The 27,695-nt window shown below is 48.4% G+C and overlaps 1 protein-coding gene across 4 annotated transcripts in view; it reads right to left on the bottom strand.

Moving 5' to 3' along the window:
* Positions 1–27,695, bottom strand: part of EPB41L4B (erythrocyte membrane protein band 4.1 like 4B) — a 112,031-nt gene that overhangs the window by 28,817 nt on the left and 55,519 nt on the right. For 3 of the 4 annotated variants that reach the window (XM_036330080.1, XM_036330082.1, XM_036330081.1), the window contains exons 12-17: positions 27,469–27,578; positions 26,107–26,137; positions 22,086–22,119; positions 18,284–18,348; positions 3,412–3,641; positions 1,291–1,409 (exon numbers count right to left, since the gene is read on the bottom strand). In XM_036330080.1, the coding sequence (XP_036185973.1) occupies positions 1,291–1,409; positions 3,412–3,641; positions 18,284–18,348; positions 22,086–22,119; positions 26,107–26,137; positions 27,469–27,578 (589 nt within the window). Of the gene's footprint in view, positions 1–1,290; positions 1,410–3,411; positions 3,642–14,866; positions 16,522–18,283; positions 18,349–22,085; positions 22,120–26,106; positions 26,138–27,468; positions 27,579–27,695 lie in introns of those variants that run through there. The other variant, XM_036330083.1, reaches the window with a different exon arrangement.

Here is a 27,695-nt window from a genome sequence, read left to right as displayed (position 1 = left end):
GGGACTTTAAAAGAGTAAAATATTCTGACAAAAGCAGCTCTCAACTGGGAGCGATGTGACCTTTCAAGAAACAATTGGCCAAGTCTGGAGTCAATTTAGTTTCAACACCTGGATGGGGGTGGTACTGGCATCTGGTGGGTCCAGGCCAGGCCTGCAAACATCCTACAATACACAGGACAGCCCCTCTCAGCAAAGGAATAACAGCCCCAAATGCCATAAGGCCTGAAACTGAGAAACCTGGGGAAGAAAAGAAAGAACCATATCGGCGTACAAAGGGCAACGGATGAGGCATCGGGGGTGCGCGGATTCAGCCCCTGCTGTGTGACCTTGAGAAAGTAATTTCCCTCCCTCTGGTTTGATGTGGAGAAGGTTGAACTAAATAATAGATCAAATCCAGCCCTGACAGTCCATAGTTCTAACATAAAATGAGATTTTTACAAGGCTGTGCCGTTGGATAAGAACAGATCTAACCACAAGAGAGCTTGGCTTCTGCCCTGTCCCTCCCTCCCTCCTTCAAGCCTCCCCTTCCTTCCATCAGCGAATAGTTACTGATCATCTGCTATGTGCCAGGCACAGTCGAAGAGAGAGAGAGGAAGTGGCGTGGGCCAAACTGTGCCTCCCCCTCTCAAAAAAATTCCTATGTTGAAGCCCTGACCCCCAATGTGATGATATTCGGAGATGAGTCGTTTGGGAAGTAATTAGATTTAGATGAGGTCATGAGGTGAGGACTTCATGATGGGATGAGTGGCTTTCTAAGAAGAGGAAGAGAAAAAGATCAATTTTTTTCTGGCAAATGGGGACACAGCAAGAAGGTGACTTTCTGCAAACCAGGAAGAGAGCCCTCACCAGGAAACAAATCAGCCAGTGCCTCAATCTTGGACTCCCCAGCCTCCAGAACTGTGAGAAATAAATGTCTGTTGTTTAAGGCACCTGGTCTATGGTGTTTTGTTATAGCAGCATGAGCAGACTAATACAGAGGGGTAAAAATGGGAAGAGCAGAGTGAGGACTCTTCGCTTGCGGATCCTTCCGTTAGAAGGAGGGAGAGACCACTAATAGATCCAGCCTGCTGGCCTCAGCACTGAGGGCAATGCCTCACTCGGTAAGTCACCCAAAAAGGATGTAAGTGAATATTTGCTCCTCAGACACGCTGAGCAGAAACATCAGGAAAGTCCGAGGAGAAACCCCTCCAAGCCAAAGGCACCGGGTCTAGGAAGCAGGCCAGGGTAATCATCAGAGGTCTGACGTGAGCCCCAGGTCCACGCTCATTGCCTGGTTCTGGTCCTCGGTACCTTATTGATGTTGATGTGCAGAGCAGGCCAGGGTCCAGGAGTCTTCACAGTGTCCAGTTCCAGCTTCTTTAGATGCGTGGCCGCCTCACTGAACAGGGCAGGTGCTCCTGGAGTCAGTTCTATAAGAGACAAAAGGGAACGAATGAGGAAAAGTTAGACGGTAAAAGATGCTTCCAGAGCCCCACTGCCAGCACCTTTTCTGCCTGCCTCCTCCTCTGGCAGCTTGCATCCCTTGAATACAACTAGTTGACGGGGTGTGAGAACATCTAAGGTCAAGGTTTCAAGGCCTAACTCCCTCATATATGAGCTGGGTGGCCTGGGCGAATCACTTGACCTCTCTGAGCCTTTGTGCCATTTTACATTGAAAATAAAATTATTTACCTTTCAAAATTGTTGCAAATATGAAATGAGGCCCTGCATGTACAAATGCTTTATTAATGGTAAAGCACTATGCAAATTGGAAAGATTCGTGTTCAAGCTAACAGGCCTATATGGATGTGCCCTTAAAAACTAGGTTATGATTCTAAAGTCAAATTCATTGATTTTTATTTCTCTACTACTTTGGATTAGTTCCACCATCCCTCCCACTAGCTAGTATTTACCCATTAACACATGACGTTAAATATGTGCTATTCATTACACACTAAAACTTGTGCCAAGTATTCTTTGCCATTTAGGTCTGGGGAGCTGGAATAGAGAGATGAATGAGGCAGATGCATGTGCAGACAACTCCAAATGAGAGTAATAAAAGGCTTATTTAATTGCTACAGGAGTGAGAGAGAAGGTACTCCACAGCTAGGAGTCAGGGAGGGGTGTTAGAGATGCTTTCACTGACCACATCTGAGCCAGTTCCTGAGGGATGTGTAGGAGCTCACCGGGGCAGCGGAAAGCAGGTGCAAAGGCCTGGGCTGGGAAACAGCACCATGCGTGGTGAGAGCAGAGTGGTGGCTGGAGCATAGTGAGTGGAGGGAAGGCTGGAGACCTCGGCAGGGGCCAGGCTGTGAAGCTCTGTGTGTGGCCATGCTTAGATATATGGGCTTTATTGCAGGACGGGGAGGAACCATGGGACGGTCTTAGGCATTTGGTCAGAGGTACCTGGTGAGAGCTCCTGCTTCGGCAGCTACAACCTGGAGAGTGCACTAGAGGGGGTGCCCTTGAAGGGGCTGTAACAGTTATCCAGATACAAAAAGATGAGCCACGGCCTAGGGCAAGGGCAGTGTGGATAGTGATGACGGGAGGGAGTTCTGATTCTTCAACACCAAGGGAATGATGAATTCCCATTCCCGGCTTAGCCAACCGGGAATTGTTCCCTGTGGCCAACGAGTGGCCAATGGCTCTTTCTTTTCACCAGCTCACAGACTCCCAAAATGTCAGCGCTGGAAGGTTCCTTGGCCATCCATGTGGACACCCTCTACCCCATTTCACAGCTGAGCAAACCGGGGATCCAAGAGGAGATTTGGCTCAATAGTGAGCCTGGGAATTGCCGCCTCTTGACGCCTGCCTCTTCCTCAGAGCTTTTTCAAACCGTGTATGATAAAGAATCAGTTCTTGCCCCCTGGATGTCACAGACCAATTCTTACATAAAATATAATAGAAGTGAATTCCAGAAAAATAAAATAATAGACATACAAAACCCAAGCCCACATTTTTAAAGCTTTAACAGCTATAAAATCACCTTTAAATTGCTAAAAATGTTTCTAATGGCTTACTCTCCATTTCCGTAACTTCTCTCCCTGAGATCTGAGGTCACCTTGCTCTCAGAAGAGGGAAGTCAGAAAGGGGCTAGAATGGGTTTTCCTGAAATTAGGAAAGCAGAGATTCTAGCCACCTCACTCCCCTCTTTCTCTTTTCGTCACCTTGAGCCTGTGCTGGAGATGGATGAAGCAGAGACGGGCTAAGGAATGAGCAGGAGGAAAGAGGATTGTTACCTTGTAATGAAATCAGCTTCCTGGTAAACCATACTCCCTACCTTGCTCCTACATAATTGCTCAAGGCCCAGACCCAGTAACCGAGTGCTGACATTAGCTCCGTTCCACGCTGCACCTGCAGGGTCTGTCTTGAGGATGCATGGAAGCCAGTCATGCTCTGTAGCATCCCTCCCACTACCCCACCCCTACTCACTTGTAAGGGATTTACTGCTGGAGTTTGGGGATCTCAAAGGCCCCTCCTTGTTCTCCAGGGTCAGCGAGAGGCCATAGTTTGCGTGGTGCTGGTGCTGGTGCTGGTGCTGGTGGTGGTGGTGGTGGTGGTGCCTCCCCGAAGCTTTGGTAGTGAATGGCGTGCCCCCGTTCTCCTCGATGCCGAAGGGTAGCCGGTCTGAGCTGCTGAGCCCTGGGGAAGGGAGCGGGTAGCTGTGGAGGGTGTCAAAGTCAGTATTTAGAGAAGCAAATGCCGTACTTTAAAAGAAGTTCTCAAAGCAGGAGAAAAACAAGAGAAAGCAGTTCAACAGATCCACAGGGTTGTAGAACAGGACAGAAGGGCTACGTTGCTCTCCAAGAAAAAGCAGAAAGTGGGAATTTGTATACATCAGAGACCTTCAACCTTAGCAAAATTCTCAACTTTGAAATGAAATAATTTCTGTTAAAAAAGATGTTCTCTAAACAGGAAGGAAGAAATGAAAAGCAAGGATTAAAAAAAACAATTTGTCAACTGTCGTATAACACGATCATAATGACAAACTGGAAGTCTTGGAGTCCCCTCTCCCTTCCTCCCCACCAGCCTCACCGTGCAGACAGCACCTGTTGATGTTACTGCTGTGACATCTTTTAATTCCAATGGTTCCTCTCGCTTCTTACCAATATTGCCTTATGGAAGCCCATGTCATTTCCCACGTAGACTGCCTCAAACACAGATTCCTAACAGCCCTCCTCGCCTCTCCTCCCTCTGACCCACCTTGGCTGCTCCTGGAGGCCTTGCTCAGGACGGTCTCACATTGTGCTCATGTGTGGAAGAATGTTGAAGAAGGGGTGACTTTGGCTTCTGGGGCAGAGGGGGAGGGAGTCACAGAGCAGCCTCCCTTCTCCAATGATATCCACCCTCCCCATGGAGACCACAAAGCAGGCAGCAAGAAGCACACCGAGTTGTTGAAACACCTGGGTTCCCGTCTTAGTTCTACCCCAGCCTTGGGAGGAACCGTGGGCAGTCGCTCTGAGCTTCAGTTTTCTGCCTGGGAACATGCAGCTGGTGAGGTGATTACTGGCATCTTCTTGGGATGGTTTACTGCACACTCACTGTGTGCAGGGCGACCCTTTCACCTGCCCATGGCACCTGCCAGCTTCATAGCAGGGGGCTGGGAGACAGGAACAGCCCGCACAGCCGCACATGTGCCCCCAACACCTTCCAGAGCAGCCTGCTGGGGGCACACCGGCTCCTCGTTACTTGGAGCCCACAGTGGGGATGACTCCGTACGCCTAGTCAGAACTAAAGCAGCAGGGAGATGCTGACAAAGACCTCAGTAGAGCCGCTTCCCATGGACGGGCCTCAGAAGGGTGGCAGGCGGGTGGAACCATTTATTCTTTCGGTCCTCAGGCAAGTGGACAGAACCAGGGAGCCTGGAGCCTCAAGCAGCCTCGTCTGCTTACTCGGCTGCTACACAAATACGTCATGTTCTGTGTGCCAAGGGGGATGAGGAAACGTTCGGAAGCACTGCCACTCGCCCACACTGCAGCCCATTAGCCTGGAACTGTGGCTCTCCAACCGGGACGCTCAGCAGAATCTGTGCAAACACCGTGTTTTTACAGCAGGTGGTGTCAGCCAGCACCCTCCCTTCCCCAACAACTGAACACTAGCGCAGAAATCATGCTCTCCCAACACTCACAGAGAAAAACACCCAATGCTCAGTTTTTTTGAAGTTCCCAGGACTGTGCCATCTATTAATGCATTTAACCTCCCAACAATCATTTTGAAGAAGGGACAGGTATTGTTTTCTTTATTTTACAGATAACAGAAAGGAAGGAGATCCCTGGCTGGGTGGCTCAGTTGGTTGGAGCGTCATCTCCTGCACCAAAAGGTTGCAGGTTCGATTCCCAGTCAGGGTGCATACCTAGGTTGCAGGGTCAATCCCTGGTCTCTCTCTCTCTCTCTCTCGTTTCCTCGTCCTCTCTCTAAAAAATCAACAAACATATCTTCAGGTGAGAATTTAAGAAAAAAAAAAAAAAAGGAAGAGAGACTAGTTAACTTTCCAAAGCCACACAGCTAGTAAATGGCAGAGCTGGGATTTGAACCCAAGAAACCTGACTCTAGAGCCCTGTGCTCTCTCAAGTGCTCAGAGGCACTGTATGGCCACGTGGACAGAAGCAGCAGTATCATGACGTGAAAAGAGCGCTGGTTGGCACTTAGCTTTGGTTTTACGGCCACTTAGCTATGTGACCCGAGGTGACTCGTTTCACTTATCTGGGCCCCAGACACTGCATATTTGGACAAACATTTATTAAGCATTTATATGCCAGGAACTACAGCTCAATGAAATAATTTGATCTCTGCCATGTCCTGCTGAGAGCAAGGGCAAGGTGCATTTGCTCGGTATGGTTTCCAGGACACCTGTCACTTATTTCAATTTTTATTTAGTGGAGACTAAACAGAATGGACCATTAGACCAACATATTGCTACAAGCTCTTATTAAATTCAGTGGCAGCAAGCAGAAAGTGTATTTGAAAGCCGTACTTTTTCCATAATGCGTTTGCGAAGAAAATTGTGTAAGCATCTTAGGAGTATGACACATTACACGTTAGGTCTATTAATTAGGAATGATTTCTTACAGCAACTTAGTGGTTCTATTTATTTATTTTTTTAAAAGAGCAACTAGAGAGGAAAGATGCCCTACCTCACTTTTTCTCCTGTCTGAAAAGGTCAAGATGACACTTTCAGGGCATGGTTTAGAAGTCTTTCTATAGACTACTAATTGGCAAAAGAGAACTTTTCCCATTTGTATTTCTTTGAAGACATTTTCCTAGCACGGAACTCGGCACTAAGTCTAGTGTTCACACAGGTGATGTCTGAATCGCTACCTGGGGCCAGAGACGGCCTCTTCTCAGCGTCTATTGCTGGGCTGGTTGCGGTACTGGCACAGTGTAGATGCAGAGTACGAATTTATTGAATGAATGTCCTCGTGCATTCACTTTTAATTCGCCCTGGCTAATTTATCAAGTGTCTACTCATAAACGCTTCATCTTGCTCTCCCATCCCCCAGCTTGCCTTCCCGTTACATTCTCGTCTTTGCAAAACTGCAGAGTAAAACGTGTCACATCTTACGGAGCCACGGGAGCCTTCAGGGTTCCATGGTAACTGAGTGTCCTGCGTGAGCCAGACAGGAAGTGCACCTCCATCTTGGAGTCCGGAATTTTCCTTGGGCGAAACTGTACCCCATGGTTTCAATGAATGGTCGTCAACAGATAGCAGGCCTTGAACACTTGCTGCTGGAAAACCCATTTTACCTTGATCTCATTCTTGCTCACTGCCACAGGCGCTTCCTGACTGTGCGCGAGGCACCGGGAAGCCACGGGGAAGGGCTCTCCAAGTTCGTGGTGAGATCTAGGGTTTTCATCATCCCAGATGGATTTCAGCATCCGAGTCCAAAGGATAAATATTTTATGAGTTCATTTTTGCCCTGAGGCTTATGACTAAGATTTTATTCACTGTTTTCTGCCTTGAAAAAAATACGGACACAAATATAGCTGTTTTCCTTTATGCCATTCACTTCCAATTAATCTAACGGTGCTTTCCCTTCTTGATTTATTGCAGATTTGGGAGAGGGGTTCTTATTTTTGCATCCCAGTGCCCACTCTGTGCCTTAAATGAAGATTTTTCCCCCAAGTTAGCAGCATTAACTTGCCTCTAGCCACTGCTTTAAATGCATCCCCACACAGTATCATATTAAATACATCCCTACACAGTATCATATTAAATGCATCCCCACACAGTATCATACGGGAGCCCTCAAGGAACAGGGACAAAAAGTCATCATTTCCATCAAGTGCAGCTGCTAGTGTGTAAAATAATGTTTCAAAAGCCAGTCCTTTATCATCCCTTGCATTTTGAAAGAGCTATTGTAGACTCGGGCACCAGATGAGTGTTATTCTTCCACCCTGCAGACACTACCTAACTCACCCAAATGAATGGAAGTATCATTCATTCCAGAAAGATGCTCAGGTTCAGTGCATACATTGCATGCTCTGTGAAGGGCGGGTTTTAAACATTCTAATGGCACAAGATACCAGTATGAGCAGGAGCGGGAGCTGAACGCTGGGTTCGTGTTTTTGAGGTGAGCCAGAGGGATAATCTATTTTGGTTTTCATGAATGCTTGAAAATCTCCTCAAAGGCTTCCTCTCTGCTCCCCAATTCTGGTAGGTTTTTCAGAAGCTTCCATTATAACCATCCTGCAAGCCTCTGAAGCTGTATTTTAAGGGCTTGTTTAATTGCCTTTAATATAGGTACAAGGTCCATTATGCGGCCCCGGATGGTGCTGGTGGGGCCGTAGGCACAGCAACACCTCTTGCTCCGGAGGTCTCAGTTGCAGAAAATGGATGCTGAAGCCATTCCCATTCAGTTGGGGATGATTAGGTAGGTTTCTGCGGGTTCCTTACAACATGCCTACGGGATGTTCCTCTAATTATCCTAACCCCCTTTTTAGTGGATTGTCGAGACGACAGCCCTTCTGGTGTTTTAACTTCTGCAGCCTTTCCTCCAATAATGCCACTGCTGAGTCTTGGGATGTGGCTGTGCTTTTATATCCGATACATTAGAATTTTAATTGTACCTAAAAGTAAATTCGTCCTTCCCTGGTCAAATGCACCAGGGAAATTCACAATGTTGAGGTGGGTATTTAAAAAGTCTGAGTGGAAAGTTTTCAATAAGCCCCCAAAAGAAAAGGAATCACGGATGTTAGAAATCAATTCCTTCATCCTGGATGTTTTGATACTGTCCACATTCTATCTCCACGGCCTGGTATCCCACTGATGGCTACCTAAACTTCCAGACAGCTGCTTTCAAAAAATGTCTGGTAGCCCTAGCTGGTTTGGCTCAGTGGATAGAGCACCGGTCTTCAGACTGAAGGGTCCCGGATTCAATTCCAGTCAAGGGCGCATGCCTAGGATGCAGGCTTGGTCTCCAGTAGGGAGAGTGCAGGAGGCAGCCAATCAATGATTATCTCCCATCATTGATCTTTCTTTTCTTAAAAAAATTTTTTTTTATTGATTTCCGAGAGAAAGAGAGAGGGAGAGAGAGAAAATTCTATGATGAGAGAAAATCATTGATCGGCTGCCTCCTGCATGCCCCCTACTGGGGATCAAGCCCGAAACCCAGGCATGTGCCCTTGGCTGGAATTGAACCTGGGATCTTTCAGTCGGCAGGCTGATACTCTATCTATTGAGCAAAACCAGTTAGGGCTCATCATTAATGTTTCTATGTCTCTCTCCCTCTCCCTTCCTCTATGAAATAAAAAAGAAAAATGTTTCATAAATATCAACTTTTCTTAGCCTTCCCTTTCTTCACTGTTAAAAAGGCTAAAATGACATCATTAATTCCACTTTGTCAGCCTTATCTTTTTGAAAGAGCAGGACTCAAGGATAAAGGTTCTAGAATCTAGATAGTTCAGAGAAAACAAGCAACCAATGGCCTTCAAGAAGAGGAAGGGGGTGTACAACCTTGTTTGTAGAGAAATGCGATTAATGTGGTTTTTACCCATCAGATTAACAAAGGTTCAAAAAGTCAGCTAAGGCTAGGAGCTTGCTTGCTGCGGGGTCCCAGAAGCCCTGTCAAATCGCTGGGGTGGGGGCGGCATAATCAGGGCGAATGTCTTTGGAGGGAAATATCATTAGACAATATCCAAGTTAAATATGCACAAACCTTTTGACCCAAGTCTCTACCTGTAGGGAATTTAGTCTACAGACAGATTTGTTCAAGTGCATAAAACAGAATGTACAAGGATGGCAGCAAAATCATAATTTTAGAGACTCGAGGAGGCCTAAATGCCCATCAATATTGATTGGTTAAATAAACACATGTGCTTTCTACCCAGAATTGCTCTGATTGACAAGAAGAAAGGGTGACTCTGGGAAGAACTAGGGAACCAGGGAACAAGAGGGTGGAGAGGAAAAGTAACTTTCAGGTGTCTTTGCTTGAATTTTTACCACTGTCTGTATTCCCTACTAAAAAAAAGTTTAAAAGCACAGCAGTTCCCATTAGTACTTTCTATTTAGTCTCCAAATAGCTAACCGGTTCCTCCGTTTTGTATAAGGTGAAGTCCCAAGTCGGGGCAGGTCAGGAACCGAGCAGACGCTTCGTTGCAATTCCCCAAACTTCTGAGTCCCAATTGTGCCCACAGAACGGATTCTTAGTGGTCTCACCAGGGCCCACCCCCCGCCGATCCTGCCTTGTGCAGGTGGGAAAGCACTGTCCGCACCCTGCTTGGAATTCTCCGACAGAAATACCACTTCCATTGCTTTTAATCCCCTCTCAAAAGACCCCCATGGTGTTTCTGCTCTGAGCTTGTTAGCGTTTCAGAGACATGTTTTTATGTATTGTGTTAACCCTCTTCCATCTCTTTCCTTTGGAACGAAGCACCCCGTCCATTGCTAAAATTAGACTGTACATCGCAACCTATCCACCCAGGGGAGATACCATTCCTTGAGCTACTTTGAGTCTCCTTGTCCTATTTCTTACCACATGGACTGCTAAGGCCTTAAATCTAAAAAAATTAAAATTAAAATTAAAAAAAGCCCACTAAAAATTGCTGTCAGGTAGTATCAACCATTGTGCAAAGCACCACACATACACGTCATTGAATTCTCCTAAATAGGTATTGTTAAATTCCCATTTATTGATTTATTTTTAAACATATTTTTATTGATTTCAGAAAGGAAGGGAGAGGGAGAGAGAGACAGAAACATTGATGATGAGAATCATTGATCGGCTGCCTCCTGCCACACCCCACACTGGGGATCTAGCCCATAACCTGGGCATGTGCTCTGACCAGGAATTGAACTGTGACTTCTGGGTTCGTAGGTTGATGCTCAACCACTGAGTCAAGCCAGCTGAGCTAAATTCCCTTTTAGATGAGGAAAATGAGGGGAAGAAGAAACTGGCCAAGTGAGTACATAGCTGGGGTTCAAACCATGTGAGATACCCAAGGGTCCATACTTCACTTGTCAGAGAACAAAACCAGACCTCCACACCGGAGTCCACAGTCCTCTCATCAGCTCGCCATGTCCTGTCATTTTGCTTCTGCAAACTTCCACCTGTTTCCCCACATGGGCCTGAATCCTGGCCTGGGTTGGTAGACTGGGGTGTGCCCATGCACAACCTTCTCCATCATTTGAAGGTCCCTAGCCCCTTGCATCCGGAGGAGAGCAGAACAGTGACATAGACTCGGTTAGGTAGACTTGGGGGAGGGAGGTTATAATGAAAGTAAAGCCATAAGAGAACCACTAGAATTCTCACATTCTTCTGCTTCACCGTGAACCTGAAAATGTGAAAAACCATACTGAGCAGAAAGGTCCAGCTGCTTGCGAAGATGTCCATTTACTTTTGAAAAATTATATTTATTTTGTTCAGAACAATCCCAGATGAACCTTACCTTTTATACAAAAATTATAATTTAAACGAAAAAGTATGCTTTCATGGCATATTGATTGTCCTATGTGGCCTATATTTCAAAACTGATAGATGATATACATGAACTTTCCTACCTTGTTAAAAACAATAATCCAAATGTAAGTTTGTCTCTTTTCAAAAGGCGTGATGTGGTAGGAAAATAGAAGACTTGGTCAGGGATTAGGGCAGAAAGCTTGATGTAGTCCAGATGGTTGCAGCATGTGAAGGGAAGAGGAAAAGGAGGGACTGCAGCAGGAACCTCCATGCCTTTTGTAGGAAAATGACGAGAGGTGGAAGCCAACCTAATTTGCCTCAGCAGCGCAAAGCCATCTCAGGATTCAACATTAACTACATTGCTGGGATGAGACTCGGTGTCACATCTCTCATTTCAACCCACCACAAACATCTGAGAACTGTGATAGCCATCCATTTACTTTTAAACACCATGCCTACTTAAAAAAAAAAAAAATGTTGGCCTCTAATTAGTTAAAAATCAAGCCATTCAACAAGGGCAAACCTAACCAGATAGGAAACTGTGCTTTTCCAAAGTGAGGCCCTGCCCCTGCCCACCTGACTCTCCTGGGATGACTGTTACAATGGAGGTTCTTAGGTCTCACCCCGACCACTCAATTTTTAGTAAGCTGTCCAAACGATGTGTTGGTTCCCCAATGGGGGGAAATGGACCTATTTGCAGAATTACTGAGGATTTCTTCTTTTGCTGAGGCTCAGCTGAATGCTGATTTCAGATTTGTTTCACCTTGGAGATACCCGAGGGGATTCTTAAAATGTGCCACCTTTCCTCTACAAAGGGTCTCTCCTGCTGTTAGCAGCCGTTTGCTTTTTCTCTATCTCTGCCCCCTTGTGCTTTGTCTTGGCATCTGTTGCCTTCTGTACCAAAATGGCAGAAGCCAAATCATCCTAGCTCTATTTAAGGTATTCACCTGGTTAATTTTGGAAGATTCAGGCAATTAAGTCAGAGCTAAGTTTGGGAAATATTGACCCAAAGGGATCAATACAGCTGCTCAGGGAGTTCTCTGATGAGCTCAGATCTTAAAGGGCCCTTTAAAAGCTGGAAAGTCAAGGGCAACAAAAACGATCTATTAGCTGTGTTCAGAGCAGGACCCAGGAGGCTGGACTCATTGACCTGGAAAGATGGCGTGATATTAACAGGCAAGAAAAACGAAGGACTCCTGCAATGTCCTTATTCCTTCGTCTTCACTTTAATGAAAATCATTTTCAGCAGAAATGGTAGACCAAGAAACGAAACAGGCAAGAGAGTTTAGAAGGCCAAGCTAATTACCTGGTATGACTTCAAGACTTCCAGTCCATATGAATTACATCCATTTGACCACACTGTCAGTTCACTGTTAGATATTCTGAGGGATCTCAGAAAAATAATGGATGATGCAAGACCAGTAAGTACCCGAGTTTCTAAAATGCAAAAAGCGAACCCTGGTGTGGAATACTGAGCTTGGTTTTGGTGATGGGTGATACTCCAGAAGAAATGAGTAGTTTGTGAGCTCTCCAGGAGGAAGCAGTGGATCGTCTGAAATGGGTAGTTCATTAAGAAAATAACGCTCAACCTCTGTTCCTGTGAAAGGGGACCCTTGTTGAATGAATGCCTGCATGGGCAGGGCTACCAGGTTGCTGGGAGAGTTGGGGCGGTGTGAAGGGTTCCTAGACACCTGGGTGGGGGATGAGGAAGAGGGGAGTAACGGGGTTATTAGCTCATTGGGAAAGGTGATGGACAAAGTTTACTAGGGGTACGGATGAGACCGCTGGTGGTAGTGAGTGTCTTTCTAGTTAGTAACTAGACTTCTATGTAGTGAATTCATTAATAGCCTCATGGAGATGGGGGTCGACGAGGTCCCAAATGGCAGGATGATGAGAGGTCAGAACAGATGTGGCAGACACAGGCTTTGGAGTCAGAAATCTGACGTACTACCTACTGGCTCTGGGACCATGTGCAAGCTGCTTGGTTAAACTCTAAGCCTGAGCTTCCCATGTGTGAAAAGGACACCACCGACCTCAGAGTGGTCAGGGGATCAAGTGAAGTGACGTATGTAGAGTGCAAAGCACACGCGTGGTTGTTGGCGCCTGTATATTACCATAGGTCAATGTCACTCTACCTGGGACTCCAGGATACCGAAGCTGGACTGTTCTCTGCCAGGCAGTGACACTCAACATGGCATCAATGCCTCAAAGGAGAACACCACAGACACAGTGAATGCTATTCAGATGATGAGGCTGAAGCCAGAACATGCGTGGTGGTCAATGTCCTACTCAAAATGTGATGCCCCACACTGGGTACAGCTGCTCAGATACCTTTGGACCAGCTCAGAGATGACATATGAACTGTCTGTTCGCCGGTTCGATGTTTCCTTTAGAGTGAATGTGGAACCATTAATTTGCTGAACAGACATTCATGGAGCACCTGTTACCCATCAGGCACTGGGGAACAAAGGTGGAGGTGGCACAAAGTCAGACTTAATTAAGAGCTGTGTACAGGCCCCAGGATGAGACTCAGAGGCAGTGTCAATACAAAGTGCGCCACTGATATATATGAGGGTGGGGACAGTGGGATAGAGCACAGGCACTAACCCAGTTTGCAGAGCTGGGGGCAGTCAGGATCCCTGGGAGACCGAGGCTGAGTGGAAACGTGAGTATGAGCAGGAGCTGGGCAAAGGGGAGGGGAGTGACAGCATTCTCGGCAGAAGGAAGTGTTTGCAAAGGCACAGATGGGAGTGACAGCAGGGTATGGTGAATGTCAGGAACTACAGGCAGTGTGGAGCTGCAGGAGCTTAAACAGGAGGGTGAGGAATGGGAGCTATGCTAGCCAGAGCAGGGGGATTCCACAGAGAAGGCCTTGGGCTTCGTCCCATGGGTGATGGAGAACCCTGGCAGATGTCAAGCAACGAAATGACACCATCAGATGGTGTTTCAGAAAGCTCTCTCTGGGGGCTGTGAGGAGAACGCGCTTGTCAGGAGAGATCAGAGTCAGGGAGATCAGGAAGAGCACCTCGCAGCCAGAGGAAAGATCAAGGTCAGCGGCAAAGAGAGAGGGCGGCTGAACAAAATACCAAGGAGAGGGCTCCTGGATACGCGTGGCGACAGGAAGAGGAGATGCCAATGATATATAAGTTTTTACCGTGGGTAAAAAAGAGAGAACTGGGGTAAACTTTTTTTCCCCTTTTGGTAATAAGAGAGGGGAAATGTAAATTTTTGGCACGTGGAGTTTGTGATGTACTTGGAATATACAAGTTGAAATGTCAGTCTAGTCTGAGGGAGAGAGAATGGTTTCAGTGTCGGCAGCACCATAAAGTCACGATGGGATGAGAAGACCCAGGGAGACATGACAGTGAGGAGAGCAGTGGGCAGAGGAGGGACTCCTGGGAAAGAGCAATAGTTCAGAGGATGACAGGAGGTACAAAGACCGAAGAGAAAGTCCCAGGGCCGGAGACTCAGACACCACAGAAGCCAAGGGCACAGAGGTCCACGCAGCTGAGGAAGAAACAGTGTCCACGTGACTTAACCATGAGGAGGCCGGAAGCATGCAAACGGGTTAGACTTTCTCGGTCACAGACAACTGAGCCCACACACGTTGCTTTAAGCACAAGGTATTTATTAGATGCATTAGACAGAGTACACAATCTGCAGGGGCCACAGACACAGGGCTGGAAGTCACTTCCCAGGAACAGCAGCTTGTCCTGTGTGTCCCGGACACAGGCCCGTGCTCACGACAGGACTGCGATAGGACACACCCACTGCCACCTGGGACCAGGGCCAGGCTCCTTCCCCAGAACTGCTCCCGATGAGGACATGGCTCCGCCACTGCCTGCAAGAGCCACTCCCCCAAGGGCAGTAGCAGGAGCTGCTCCGTGCCACCTGACGGAACACTTGCCGTCAGACCCCGGAGAGTGCACGGTCACATCCCCTACGTCCCCCACAAATGTTCCTTCTGCCAGCACAAAATGAAGATCGAGTCACAACGAGCAAGAATAATCTTTATTCTTGGGAAACACATTTGTAAAAACGTATCAATAAGATTAAAAGCTTCAGAACACATTTATTTGGACGCAGCACAGACACGGAGCATCAGGACATATGGAGCATCAGGAATATACTTGTAAACAAATGTCTTGGGGGGGAGTTTCTACGACACAGACCCCACTGTGCAGGGTGCGCCAGCCGATTCCCTCCTTCTGGAGAGGGTTTTGTGGTAACCAAAGAAAATTTTCAGATTTCAGCAATAAAATTCTCAAGGGATGTCAAGACATGCTGTTAAAGGCTTGAAATGGGCCGAATTTACAATGACATATATAAAAATGGCACGGGAACTGATTTCACAAAAATTCTAAGGAAAAACATCTCTGGCCTACCTATGAAGAGAAATGATGTTTGACTCGTGGCTTGAAATGGGGGAAAATAAATATACTGGTACTAGTTCTACCCTAAAAGACAAATTAATTTTCTGGTTCTAGCAAAAGACTGTGCAACACCCCTCTTGTCCTCATCTACAGAATGCTTTGGCACAACGTCGTTAAAATCTTACGCCATATGTGCTGAGATGGCATGTAGCGTCATAAAAGAGTGATGTCTGGGGTAAAAACCCAACCCTCAAGTTCTACAAATTCCGACAGCATCTATCCATAATCATGTCTTCTGCAATCATGCAAGTTAGCAGCACCAATCATTAAAACGTTAAAAAATTATTCTTGTTCTCAAGCAGCAAATCCTACCAAAATGGATGCTATGCAGCTTATGATTAGTCAAATCTCTAAAACTCCAAGTGGCTAAACTGTCCTCGGACCTGAAATTCAGAGTCTCCCTGCATGGTATAACATCTAACCAGTCCGTACACTTCATTTAGCTTCTGGATGGGGTGGCCTCCATTAGAGAAGGGGATGTTGCCATTTTCCTATGAGATCGTTTGCATGTTATAGCCTCAGCCTAGAAATATTATATTTCAATGGATCACGGAATTTCAGAGTTGGAAAGGACCTTGACGATCGATTAGTCCAACCCAGTCTTTTCTGATGAGGAACATGAGGCCTGGAAGGGGCAATGGCTTGTCTAAGACCACACAATGGCAGAGGCTGAACTCCAGCCATCTCCATCCCCACCACATCACTGGTACTCTCTGCAGAGCTATCTTCCCACGTTTCCCTGGTTTTATTTGGTCCCACTCATTAAATAACAAAGAAATATCAGGTACATAGCAATACAATACACATAGACTTTTACTCCAATTTTAAAATCAGAACATCAACGTGATTCCTGAGCCTTTACCTACCTTCATTTTATTGAGAATGCAGTCAACAGTACGTTGGGACTAGCTATGGGGATTACTTTCCAATATTTACACGGGCACGGAAAACACCTTTCAGCACTATCCCTCAGACACCTTTACAAGCGCAGCCACGCGACGCCCAGACACCTTTCATGGGATGGAATGCAACGGGGATGGAGCATGGAAGTGAGATGGCCGGTCCCTCAAAGCGCAGTCATGAGTTTATCGCGACACACCACACTCTGCACGCCTCCTAAGTTCTTCTGGTTCTGGTTGTGGACATAATCGAGATGGCTGTCGTCTGCACTGGCCGGCGCTTTCCAACGCGGCCTGTCATCCTCAAAGGATGGCCTGTTTCGTTTGCAGAGTGAATGGTTAGTGGGGGGATGGAAGGAAACTCAGAAAAGAGTGAGACAACATGAGCACAAAGGGACTGGGCGGGGTAAACCACGAACGACAGGAACGGAACGGCTTACAAGCAGAAATGGATGGATTTTCTGCTGCAGGTCATCTACCCGCTTCCAAGGGGAGAAAAGCTCTGGCTATGGCTGGGCCATCATCCCCGAAAGGTCGGTCTGGGGGAAGCCAGGTCAAGGTGGAAAAGGTGCCTTTGCTAGGGGACGTCTCAGGCTGTTATGTGCACGTGCCCCGTGAATGTCTTATGCAGCATTTGCCAAAAGTGTTGGAACAATGAGCTCTCTTTTCCTCGGGTAGGTATCTCAGACAGCGCCTCTCTAACTCTCTGTAGGGCCTGATAAAACACAAAATGCTGGGCCCCATTGGAGATTCTGATCCAGCAGGTGCGGGGGCCCGTGAATCTGCATTCACATGCTCCCAGGCAGGCGGGCCACCGAGAGAAGCTTGGTACCAGCCTTCCTCAGAATTACCCTGTGGAAGGCTGGGCAGGGTCATGCCTCCGAAGGAAACTAATATGATACACTCGGCAGCAAGGAGCATAAAATTCTGTCAAAACAAGGCTATTAAAAATAGCGTTTCTATAAACCTCTTCTGTTTCTCACGTCTGCAAAATAAACTGCCTTTGCAATCCAGAATCATTACTCCACCAGTCTGACTTGCTTTGGAAGTTACACAAGTATCGTGTGTTTATGCTAAAACCGCACTGTTGTCCCACAGGGTCCCCCCGAAGCGTGGTCAGAACTGTCAAGAACCAGGTGCCCCCGCCTGCCCTGCTCTGACCAGACCTGGTCCCATCACTCCGGCCTCGGCGCTTTCTCGCAGAGCAAGGCTGCCTCGCCAAGAAATAACCGTGCGCGCGGAACTCACCAGCCATGTTTCCAAGCGAGCTTCTTAAACAGAAACACCCATGAAAGCTGGTCTTAAAAGGAACGTTTGCCTTGACAAAGCTGGCATGAAAACGCTCTCGAGCCTGACTACAAACACAAGGCAGGTGCCGGTGTAGTTGGGAAGGGTCGTGGTGGGTTAGGGCCGAGGGGAGCAGGCACAGCCCACTCGCCGCTTATTACCGTAAGTTTTATTGGCGCACAGCCACACCCATGCACTTCCACACTGGCCGCAGCTGCTTTCCGGCTACAATGGCAGAGCTGGGCAGCTGTGACGGAGACCACAAAGACGAAAGTACCGACTACCTTGCCCTTTACGGAAAAAATGTCACTGACCCCTGGGTTTAGAAAAAAAGATCCGTTGCCACAAAAAAGGAAGCCCTCACTCCACCCCTGAAAAAAAAACACCAAAAAACCTCTGTCCAAAAAATCCACAACAAAAATCTCCACGCTTTCGTCATATTTTTATAAATGAATTCTCAGGACAGGGAAATGCTACTTAGACATTTTAAGTAACATTTCTAACACAAAACCAAACTCAAAATTCCTGAGGTTAGAATGACTTAAAAAAACAAAACAAAACAAAAATCCTGGCCCAATTCATTTTGCATTTTGGTGTCAGAAAGCATAACTTGAGCAAATCCAGAGTCTCGCTGGCTGCCTCTGCTTTGCTCAGGATTTATCTCGGCCGTGACAAGGCCACTCTTCACGGCGACTGCTGATGCAGAACTTTAACTCATGACTCAGTAGAAGCTGAACTTTTCAGAGAAAAGAACTTGTGTAGGGGCAGCTCTGTGAGCTCAGGCACTTACCTGACGTTTGGAGAGTGAGGGTGCCACCGTGGCTGGCTGGGGTGAATATTGGGATGATACTGAGGCTAGAAAGAAAACACCAAATGTGATTACTCGATGACCTTCTGATTTCAATGGTCTTCATTCACTTTCTCTTTTACTGACATCCACCTAAGGGGCTGTGAATGGAAAGGCTATAAACGAACGCTGGCGGGGAGCCTGGGGGGTGGGGGGGGACATTTCCCAGGACGATCACATTTCCCCTGGACAAAGGCTGGGGCTGGGAAGCTGCCCAGGAAGAAAGGGGAAGGCATCGGCCTTGAAAGGGTCCCCCCGAGAGTGCCCAGGACAGGCCACAATCACCTCTCCCGAGGGAACAAGGGAACAGACGGAAGGTGCCAGAAAGACAGGGAGGCTGGTCGGCAATGTTCAGAAACCATTTCTGTCACTGCTGGAAATGATGGCAACCGTGGGTAACATCTACGTCTGCACACACACAGACCAGGACAGGAAGGGGCACCATAGGCTGTGGGAACACGCCTTCTCCCTTGTTTGAACAGTAAAAATCATTTTCTAAAGCATGACCCCAAATACCCCCCAAATCATCCAGACCACTTATTATCGTGACAAAACGGAGGGAAGAAATTGGTCCACTTGAAGATGGGCACATAGATCCAGGCTGATGACCCACAAAATGACCCAGGGAAGACACTGGCTGGGGCTGGCTGGGTGGCGGGTGCCCATCCACGTCTGGCCTGCAGAGGGCAGCGGTCCCAGACATAGCCAGAAGCCAGGGTGCTTCTCAAGGCTAAACTTTCTACCTGGCAAATGAGGCCCGCCTGACATTTAAGCCACTCCAGTCTTGCCACCATCACTTTTTTAATTATTTCCTCCCCGTCCCTGCTGCTCTGGTTAATAAGCAGAAGGCTACTCTCTGTTATGGAAAATTCTCAGCAATTCTGCTTTCCCAGACCCCAGATGCCCTCCCTGCTGCCTGTTCGGTGTTCCAGAGGCCTCTCTCTTTCCGAGACGCCTGTCAGCAAGCTAAGTCGGCAGCCCCCGATAGGAAGCGCTGCAGGAGAATGGATCTGGAGGAAACCCCTCCGCAGCAGAATGTGCGGGCTGACCAGGGCTTTAGAGTCTCCCCGATGCACTCTCTTCACGTTGCCCTCTGAGGGGATACAGAACCCCAGAGAGTTGAGAAGATTTGCCCAAAGCCTAACTGTTCTGGCCCCAAGTGAGGCTCCAGCAACGGGGTCTTCAAGAAAAAAGAGGAACAGATTAGAAACGGCCCTCCTACTCCCTCTCTTCAAACACAACCACATCAGATTCCTGGGAGACGGCGTGGGTACCGTATCCACAAGGACCCAGAGGAAGGATACTCCAGACCGTTCCTTGGTGTCCTCTGGCAACTTACTCACAAGCTGCCCAGGAGTATTTTTTTCATGTTAACCCAGAAGGTTTTCAATCGGGGCAGTTATGTTCCCTGGGGACAACTGGAAATATCTATGTGCATTTTTGCTTGTTAAAACCACAGGGGGGTTACCTTTAATGATTGGGCAGAGAAGAGGGAAACTAAACATCCTGTAACTCTAGGGACAGTCCCAAACAAGGAAGAACCGTCCCTCCCCATATGCCAGGAGCGTTCTCAGCGGGAACACAGCAATCCATCCTCTGCAGTTGGCTAGCCTTGCTGAGCTCAGAATAAGACACGCTGCAATCCCATCCCATCCTCCTGAAACCCTTTCTCAGCACTCAGATGCTTATCAGGCCACTTCTCAGGATGTTCTCTTCCCGGTCCATTGACTCCCGATCCTTGACAGAGCAACGCAGAACCTCTGAGAGCAGCGAGGCACAGAGGCCCAGTGGTTGCCAAAAATGTTGAGAACAACAATGCGTAGGAAACAGATTCTGTAGATCTGATTGCAACAAACAAGCGCCTCGCCGTGCACCGTGAGCAGAGCGTGCAGGGCGCGCTCACCCACGAGGCTTGGGGGGAAGACGGCCGGGGCGGCGCTGAGCTAGGACGGCTTTGCTTCATTTACTTTTTCCTGTCACTCACACAGTAATCCCCAACAACTCTTCCCTTCCCGCACAACATTCCAGCCACTCACACCCGAAAACCCCTCAAAAACCAATCTGAATAAGAAGATTCAAGAACCTAAAGAAGGCCAGGAGATCAGGAAACCGGCCCGTCCCCTGGCAGGTGCAAAGTTCCTTCAGGTGTCATTCCCTAAACCTGGAAGCCACGGGCAGGCTCTGCACAGCGGGAAGATGACTTCAGGTACGGAAGACAATACTACAAATTTCTTCTGGAGCATAATGTGGAGCCCTCATAAAGATAATGTATCTGGGGACCCCACCCCCACCTGAGGAATTAGTATCTAGGAACAGAAGATCAAGAATGAGACTAGTTAGAACGAGGCTCCAATGCGGACTCATGATAAAGTCGCTTCGTTCCTGTGACACGCAAAACCAGATTGGTGGCAGGGCACAGACACCTGGGCACGTCGTGCCCCTTAGACATCCACAACGCCCAGGACAAGAAAGCTGATCCCAAGTTGGGGGGTCATCAGACGTGGATGCTGCCTCTTGTAGGCAAACAAATGACAATGGAGGAAGTGAGGGCACCTTGCCCACCAGGGTTCCCCAGCTGGCCGCTCGTGACAACCACCTCTGGAGCTCTGACGCTCTCTCATACCCAGACTCCCAATTCAGTCCCCGCAGGGGGAGGCCCCAGACCCGGTCATTGGTTTGAAGCTTGCCAGACGGTGGGGCAGGGCTGGGAACCACTGGTGCTGGTGACCTCCAGTGAAGAGGGCCAGAGAGGCTCTGGGAAGGAGATGGCTTCTGAGGCGGGCTCTCTCCAGACAGGAGGCAAAGGAATTCCAGGCAGATGAGTATGGTCCAAGGCATGGTGGGAAGAAGTTAGGGGGCAACGATGATGTAATTGTCTGAGAACTGAGCATATGTTGTGATGAGTAGCGGTGAGAAAGAAATGTAGGAAAGGAAGTCGCCGCCAGGTTGCAAAAGACTGAACGGCCAGTGAGAGTTACCCACGGGGAGAGATGGGTGGGCAGGCACAGGGTTTGGCCCTGTTGGCCACCCTGGGAAAGAGCAGACTGCCAGCCATGGCACCGGCTCTGTGCCCCTGCTGCAGAACAGGCCCAGCCCAATGACTTACCAAGGAGGTTCCAGAGGCCATTGCTGCATCGATGTTATTGGGTACACCACCAGAGAAAAGGAGGTGGGCAGTGGGGGGTGAGGAGAGAAGCTAGTGTTTTTATTGGGGGTGGGAGAGGCGTCCAATAATCAAACGATCTTGGGAAACACTGGATTGAAAAAAACAACATGTCTTTCTTGCAGGATTTCTCAGTATGCTGGACACCCCAGTGGACACTGTAAGATCTAAAAGGTCATGAAGGACGCAACATTTCTCAAACGTGTGGCCAGACATCCTTTCCTGGAGGCACACCTCAAGGGGCTCACGTCCCCTGGGCCTAGAACACACTTGGACATGAAGTGGCCTCACTTCAGTGCCACTCAGAGTCTGTCTGACCCCCCAGACTGTCAACATCTGTCCCTGCTGCTTGCCAGCTGACACGGTGAAGAGAAACAGGCAACTCAGATGACCAAGAGGAAGCAGGTGGGGGGGAGGGCGTGGGGGTAGGGGGTGGGGAAGGAGATGCTCCTCTCTCCGTTTTCTCAAAAAACCATATTGTTATTATTTCTTTAAAAATCTGTCTATAAACAACTGCTCAGTGTGGAAAGTTTAAAAGCTTTAAGAAGTATAACATAAAAACCTTTAAAAGCAGTATCTTACCTGGTAATTATGGACTTCAGGATTTGTTTTAGAGCTAAAGGAAAGAAAAGAAAAATTACAATGTAATAGGTTGTAAAGCAGCATCATTACTGATTTACAGGCAGACCTCTGAGATATTGCAGGTTCGGTTCCAGACCAGCTCAATAAAGCAAGTCTCACAATAAAGTGAGTCGTAACCTTCTTGCTGGTAGAGGGCCTTGCCTTCAATGTGTACAAACAAAACACACACACACACACACACACACACAAAACCAAACCTGCAAGATCAGTGAAGCGCAATAAAACGAGGTATGCCTGTATTTAACAATCATAAAGCAATCCTAAGCCCTATCTACTCTGTTAGGAACTTTCATAGATACTATTTCTTTTTGATTAGCTGCTTAAATGAGCTCATAACTGGAAAAACCAAACAGCAACTTTCATTCGTCACAATAGAGCTCACAAGTAGAAGCAAATGGCTACTACTCCAGAATCCTGGTTGTGATGTCAAGTTTTGGTGGCAAAATGAAGGTCATTCCAATGAGGCAAACCCAGTCATTTAGGCTCCCACTCCAGCCCTGCCCCGGCACTGCTGGGTGGGGCGGGGCTCCGGCAGCCCCTGACGTTCAAGCTGAAGGGAAAGCCACCATCACCTTCCGAGCACCTGCCTCTCTGGGCCCCACGGCCAACAACAACGAAGCCGTGAGCTGGCCACCACCTTGGAACGTTCATTCCATGTAAGGCTCTGTCCTGGGAACTTCACATCTGTTGTTATTTAATCCACGCAGCAAGGCGAGGAGGTCAATGAATGCCGCCACCTCATTTTATAGATAAAGGAATGATTGCCTAACAGAGAGGTTAGGAAACCCCGAGGTCAGCCAGCGAATCACTCACTGGCAGAGCCAGGACTGGAATGGACATCTGCTCGATCCTAAAGTCTATATTGCTTCCACTAAGCCAGTGGTTGGCAAACTGTGGCTCGTGAGCCACATGCGGCTCTTTGGCCACTTGAGTGTGGCCACGAAGTTTCAATCGCACTGAACGTGCGCGCCCGCACGTGGTATTTTGTGGAAGAGCCACACTCAAGGGGCCGCAGTTTGCCGACCACTGCACTAAGCCAAGAAGGTTCGGGGTCCTTGTGCATAATCCTATTTTGATGGGACTCTTAGGTGTAACTACTCTAAAAAAAGGGTGGACGGTCGGTGTAAAACATAACGTGTTATTTAGTATGCAGGCTTGGCATCCCTCATGCAGCACGACCACCGGGCTGTGCTGCCAGGGCGCTGTGCTGCCAGGGCGCTGTGCTTGAAATCAAGGCTTATTGCTTCTCCAACAATGAGAGGGAAGCGTGTCATTGTTACGAGCCTTGCTGGGGTCTAAATGGCGCTGTGTTCCAGTTCTCCGAGGGGGCCAGGGCGCGGAGCCAGGCTCCGGGCCAGGTTCACCTCCGGCCGGATTGCAGCAGGAAGGTTAAGTGTTCTGCAAGGTGCTATTTGCCCATATCACCTCTGCAGCCCAGAGCGCAATTTCATCCCTGGCTCCCACAGCAATCCTCACCCTGGCTCCACAGGCTGCCGAGAACAATCAAGCAGCTGCGAACAGTGGTTATTAGCTCATTTGTTCCTAAAGGGTATCTTTACTTGGGGTTTCTTTTATTTATTTTTTGGGAGTTTTTTTGTTTTGTTTTTTAGTTTGTTTTGGTTCCCAATATATGTAATCACTAGGTGCTAAGTGGCAAATGTAATTTTATTAGGGAAAAGCCAACACACAAAACAATCACTTCCCTAAACAGCAAAGGAAAGAAACACTGTAACGCACAAACCCCTGAGAATTAAAAGCGAGACATGCTGAAGGGCAGGGAAGGGAGCCAATACTGTTAGCATATACTACCTGCCGCAGGGATGCTAGAAACAGGGCAAAGCCTGGAGGCTGAGCTAACCCATGCAGAACCGTGCCACCTCCTCCCGCCCGGGGAGAGGGTGGGGAGCAGGACCCTGGACCCCCCTTCCTCAAGTGCTGAGAAGTGAACCTAGACACAGCGCTGGACCCTTGGCCCCAGCAGAATGCCCTGCAGGTAGTTTGAAATCAAAGACTCGAGGCTGAGTTTCCAGCTGTGTGATATACAAGGGGCCAGCTGTGCTCTCCAGAACCGTGGGGATGTAGAGCCTTGGGGTACTGGGGGGAGGGGCGGATGAGCAGCAGGCGCTGGCCCCCTCCCTCCCCACTCTGCTTTGTCCCCAGTTCTCTATGTCCTCCATACCCCTCTGTTCTCTATGGCAGGTTTCTTCTGGGGGCCTAAAAAAAACTTGAAAAGAACATTGATCCAGTCCAGCCTCCTTGTTTTCAAGTGAGAAAGAGGAGGCCCAGAAAGGGGGAGGCCAAGACCCCAGAGCTGGGTGAGAGCCACGCTGGGGCCAGTCTCCTGATCCCCGGGCAGGGATCTCCCCACCAACAAGGGTTTTGGCTACTGGCTCCACCTCGTGTGCTGCCAACTGTCCAGAGTGCATGGCACAGCCCAATTATGATCTCAAAGACCATGCTCCCTGGCAGCCTGAGGCCTGTACCTCCGACGGCTGAAAGGCTATCAGGGCTTCTCAACCTGTGGGCCGCGACCCCTTTGGCGGTCGAACGACCCTTTCACAGGGGTCGCCTAAGACCATCCTGCATATCAGATATTTACGTTACGATTCATAACAGTAGCAACATTACAGTTATGAAGTAGCAACGAAAATAATTTTATGGTTGGGTCACAACATGAGGAACTGTATTTAAAGGGCCAGAAGGTTGAGAACCACTGGGCTAACTAAACTGGGCTACTGGTCGGTCCTTGGAGCTTGTATGCAAGAGTTGAAACAACTACATTCTGTGATTCTCTACCAGCCTGTCCACCAATAAGTCAAAACTCCCTTAAGAACACAGTTGTTTCAGGGGGAGAAAAGGAGGCACATTCAAGATAGGATGAGGGTGCTTACCTGGCTGCTCACTAGAATCACCTGGGGGCTTTCAAAACCACAGGTGCCTGGGCCCCACCCTCAGATTGTCCCTTAGCCTGAGGTGTGGCCTGGCTGACAGGGACTCCTCAAAGCTGACCAGGTGATTCCAATGAACAAGAAAGATCCAGAATACCTGTGATGGGGAAGCGGCTGTAAACCTGGCCTACCTGTGATTGTGGTCACGTTTGATTGGCTCACAGACCTGTTCCTTCATTTACATATGGCTCTGGTGGCTCTGGTGCTCCAGCGACAGAGTACCTTGTAAAAGCGACAGCCCAGCCTGCAAAGTCTAAAGTATTTCCTATCTGGCCCTAGTCAGTTTAGCTCAGTAGATAGAATGCCGGCCTTCAGACTGAAAGGTCCCAGGTTCAATTCTGGTCAAGGGCACATGCCCAGGTGGCGGGCTCGATTCTCAGTAGGTGGCGTGCAGGAGGCAGCCAATCAATGATTCTCTCTCATCACTGACGTTTCTCTCTCTCTCTCTCTCCCTCTCCCTCTCCCTTCCTCTTTGAAATCAATAAAAATATATTTAAAGTATTTCCTATCTGGCTACAGAAAAAGTTGGTTGGCTCCTGTGCTAGAGTTTCAGTCTTCTGACAAGTTCTTTTTCCTACAGGAATTTCAATAAAGTGCTTAATAAAGGTCTTCTACCCTGTATGACGATGAAACCTGCCCATCACAGAGCGAATCCTGCATCTGCTCTTGCAGTTTTTGCTCATGAGCACGGCCTTCCCTTCCCACCGCTGCCTGCAATGCCATGAGCACCCTGTGCTGGGCGCATTCCTTTCACCTTTGTCACCCACTGTTCGGGCAAACAAAGCACAGAGCTACTCAAACAAGGCAGCTGTGTTTTCTAAAACAACAACTGTCTTGAAACCTTCTCCTGTGTACTCATGGAGAGCCAGGGGGATGGTACAGCCAGGCAGCAGAAAAGGAAAAAAAAAATCAGCAGACGCACTCGGCGATTTAATTGTATCAAGGAAAAAGTCAATATTGAAAGTAAATATACGAGAGAAAACAGCTGCACCCCAGGGCCTGGGGGCACTTACCAGAGCTGAGCAGCTATCACCGGGTTGCTTGCTTTAAAACAAAAACAGAGAGCACGACATTTTAGAGAGCTTTCTCACTTTTACCGCGCGATGACAAGGTGCGGGGGGGGGGGGGGGGGGGGGGGGGAGGGGCGACGCCTGTGATCTAAGAGCAGCCTCAGTGTCAGGAGGCAGAGTCTCCACGCAGCTGCTTCTCCTTTCGAGAGGAAAAGTACGTGTTCTTTCCCCGGAGCCCTGCCCTCTGCGTGCGTGCCCAGGGCCAGGGGCTCTGGGCTGCAGAGGGACTGGACACAGCCCTGGCTCTCAAAGAGCTCCCAGCCTTGACCCAGACAGAGAGGTGTAAGGTGTTCATGGCTAAAATACAAGCATGAACCTACGGGGCGCAGGGCAGCCACTATGACAGGCGCAGGCTGTGTGTCTGTAGAAGGGGCCACGCCAAGAGGCACAGGCTTATCTAGACTCTACTTTGTTTCAAAAAAATGCAGCGTGGAGAACCATTCAAAGCTTCCCAAAGATGCCAGAACTCTGGCTGGAGAAGCTGTCAGTAAAATAAAGGAGGACAAAGAGGATGGAGACCAGGACAGAGGTGGAGGAGAAACACAGAACCTGGAGCGTGAGGGAGCTCTCGGCCATCGCAGGGGCCAAGCATTAGGATGGGCCCTCCCCTCTGGGGCAGCCACACCAAGACCCAGACAGAGAGGTGTAAGGTGACAACAGCTAAAATACTAATACAATATTATATGTCACTATAATTAAAAAAAAAAAAAGCTTTAGCATGACAAAGCAGAACAATAGGAAGTGCCTTCAAAATCTGCTTCACTGGCCAGCCGGTGTGGCTCAGTGGTTGAGCATCAATGCATGCACCAAGTGGTCCCCGGTGTGATTCCCAGTCAGGGCACGGGCCTGGGTTTCAGGCTCGATCCCCAGTAGGGGTGTGCAGAAGGCAGCTGATGGATGTTTCCCCTCTCTTATTCGTGTTTCTATCTCTCGCTCTCTAAAAATCAAAAACATTTGTTTAAAATATATTTTTATTGATTTCAGAGAGGAAGAGAAAGGAAGAGAGAGAGATAGAAATATCAATGATGAGAAGGAATCACTGATGGGCTGCCTCCTGCACATTGGACTGAGCCCGCAAGCCAGGCAAGTGCCCTTGACTGGAATCGAACCTGGGACCCTTCGGTCTGCAGGCCGAGGCTCTGTCCACTGAGCCAAATAGACTCGGGCTTAAAACATATTTTTTAAAATGGTTCTCTGAGGAGAAATTAGAGAGGATTTTTTAAAAATCTGCCTCCCCAAGCTCCTCGGGGATTAACCAGATAAAGCATAACGTCAAATCCCAAGGCAGAGTGGAGAGCACACAACCTTTGAATGTCGAATGTCTCCGGGATGGGTAGCGTTTACTAGGCTTCCTCTCAAAGGTGCTGGTTCTTCGTAACCGGGCCCCGTGAGTCGCCTGATATTCCGTCCGCCCACTGGAAGGTAAATATTTTATTGCACGTCACCCATATCAGAGTATCAGTACCTTACACATATCTGAAAGTGAACCTTATTTCCCAGAGTTCCAGTGTCAATTCCAACTTATCGTGACT

This window comes from Myotis myotis, unplaced genomic scaffold, assembly GCF_014108235.1.
Source record: "Myotis myotis isolate mMyoMyo1 unplaced genomic scaffold, mMyoMyo1.p scaffold_m19_p_12, whole genome shotgun sequence".
NCBI lineage: Eukaryota > Metazoa > Chordata > Mammalia > Chiroptera > Vespertilionidae > Myotis > Myotis myotis.
This window is presented reverse-complemented; position numbering and strand designations above follow the sequence as displayed.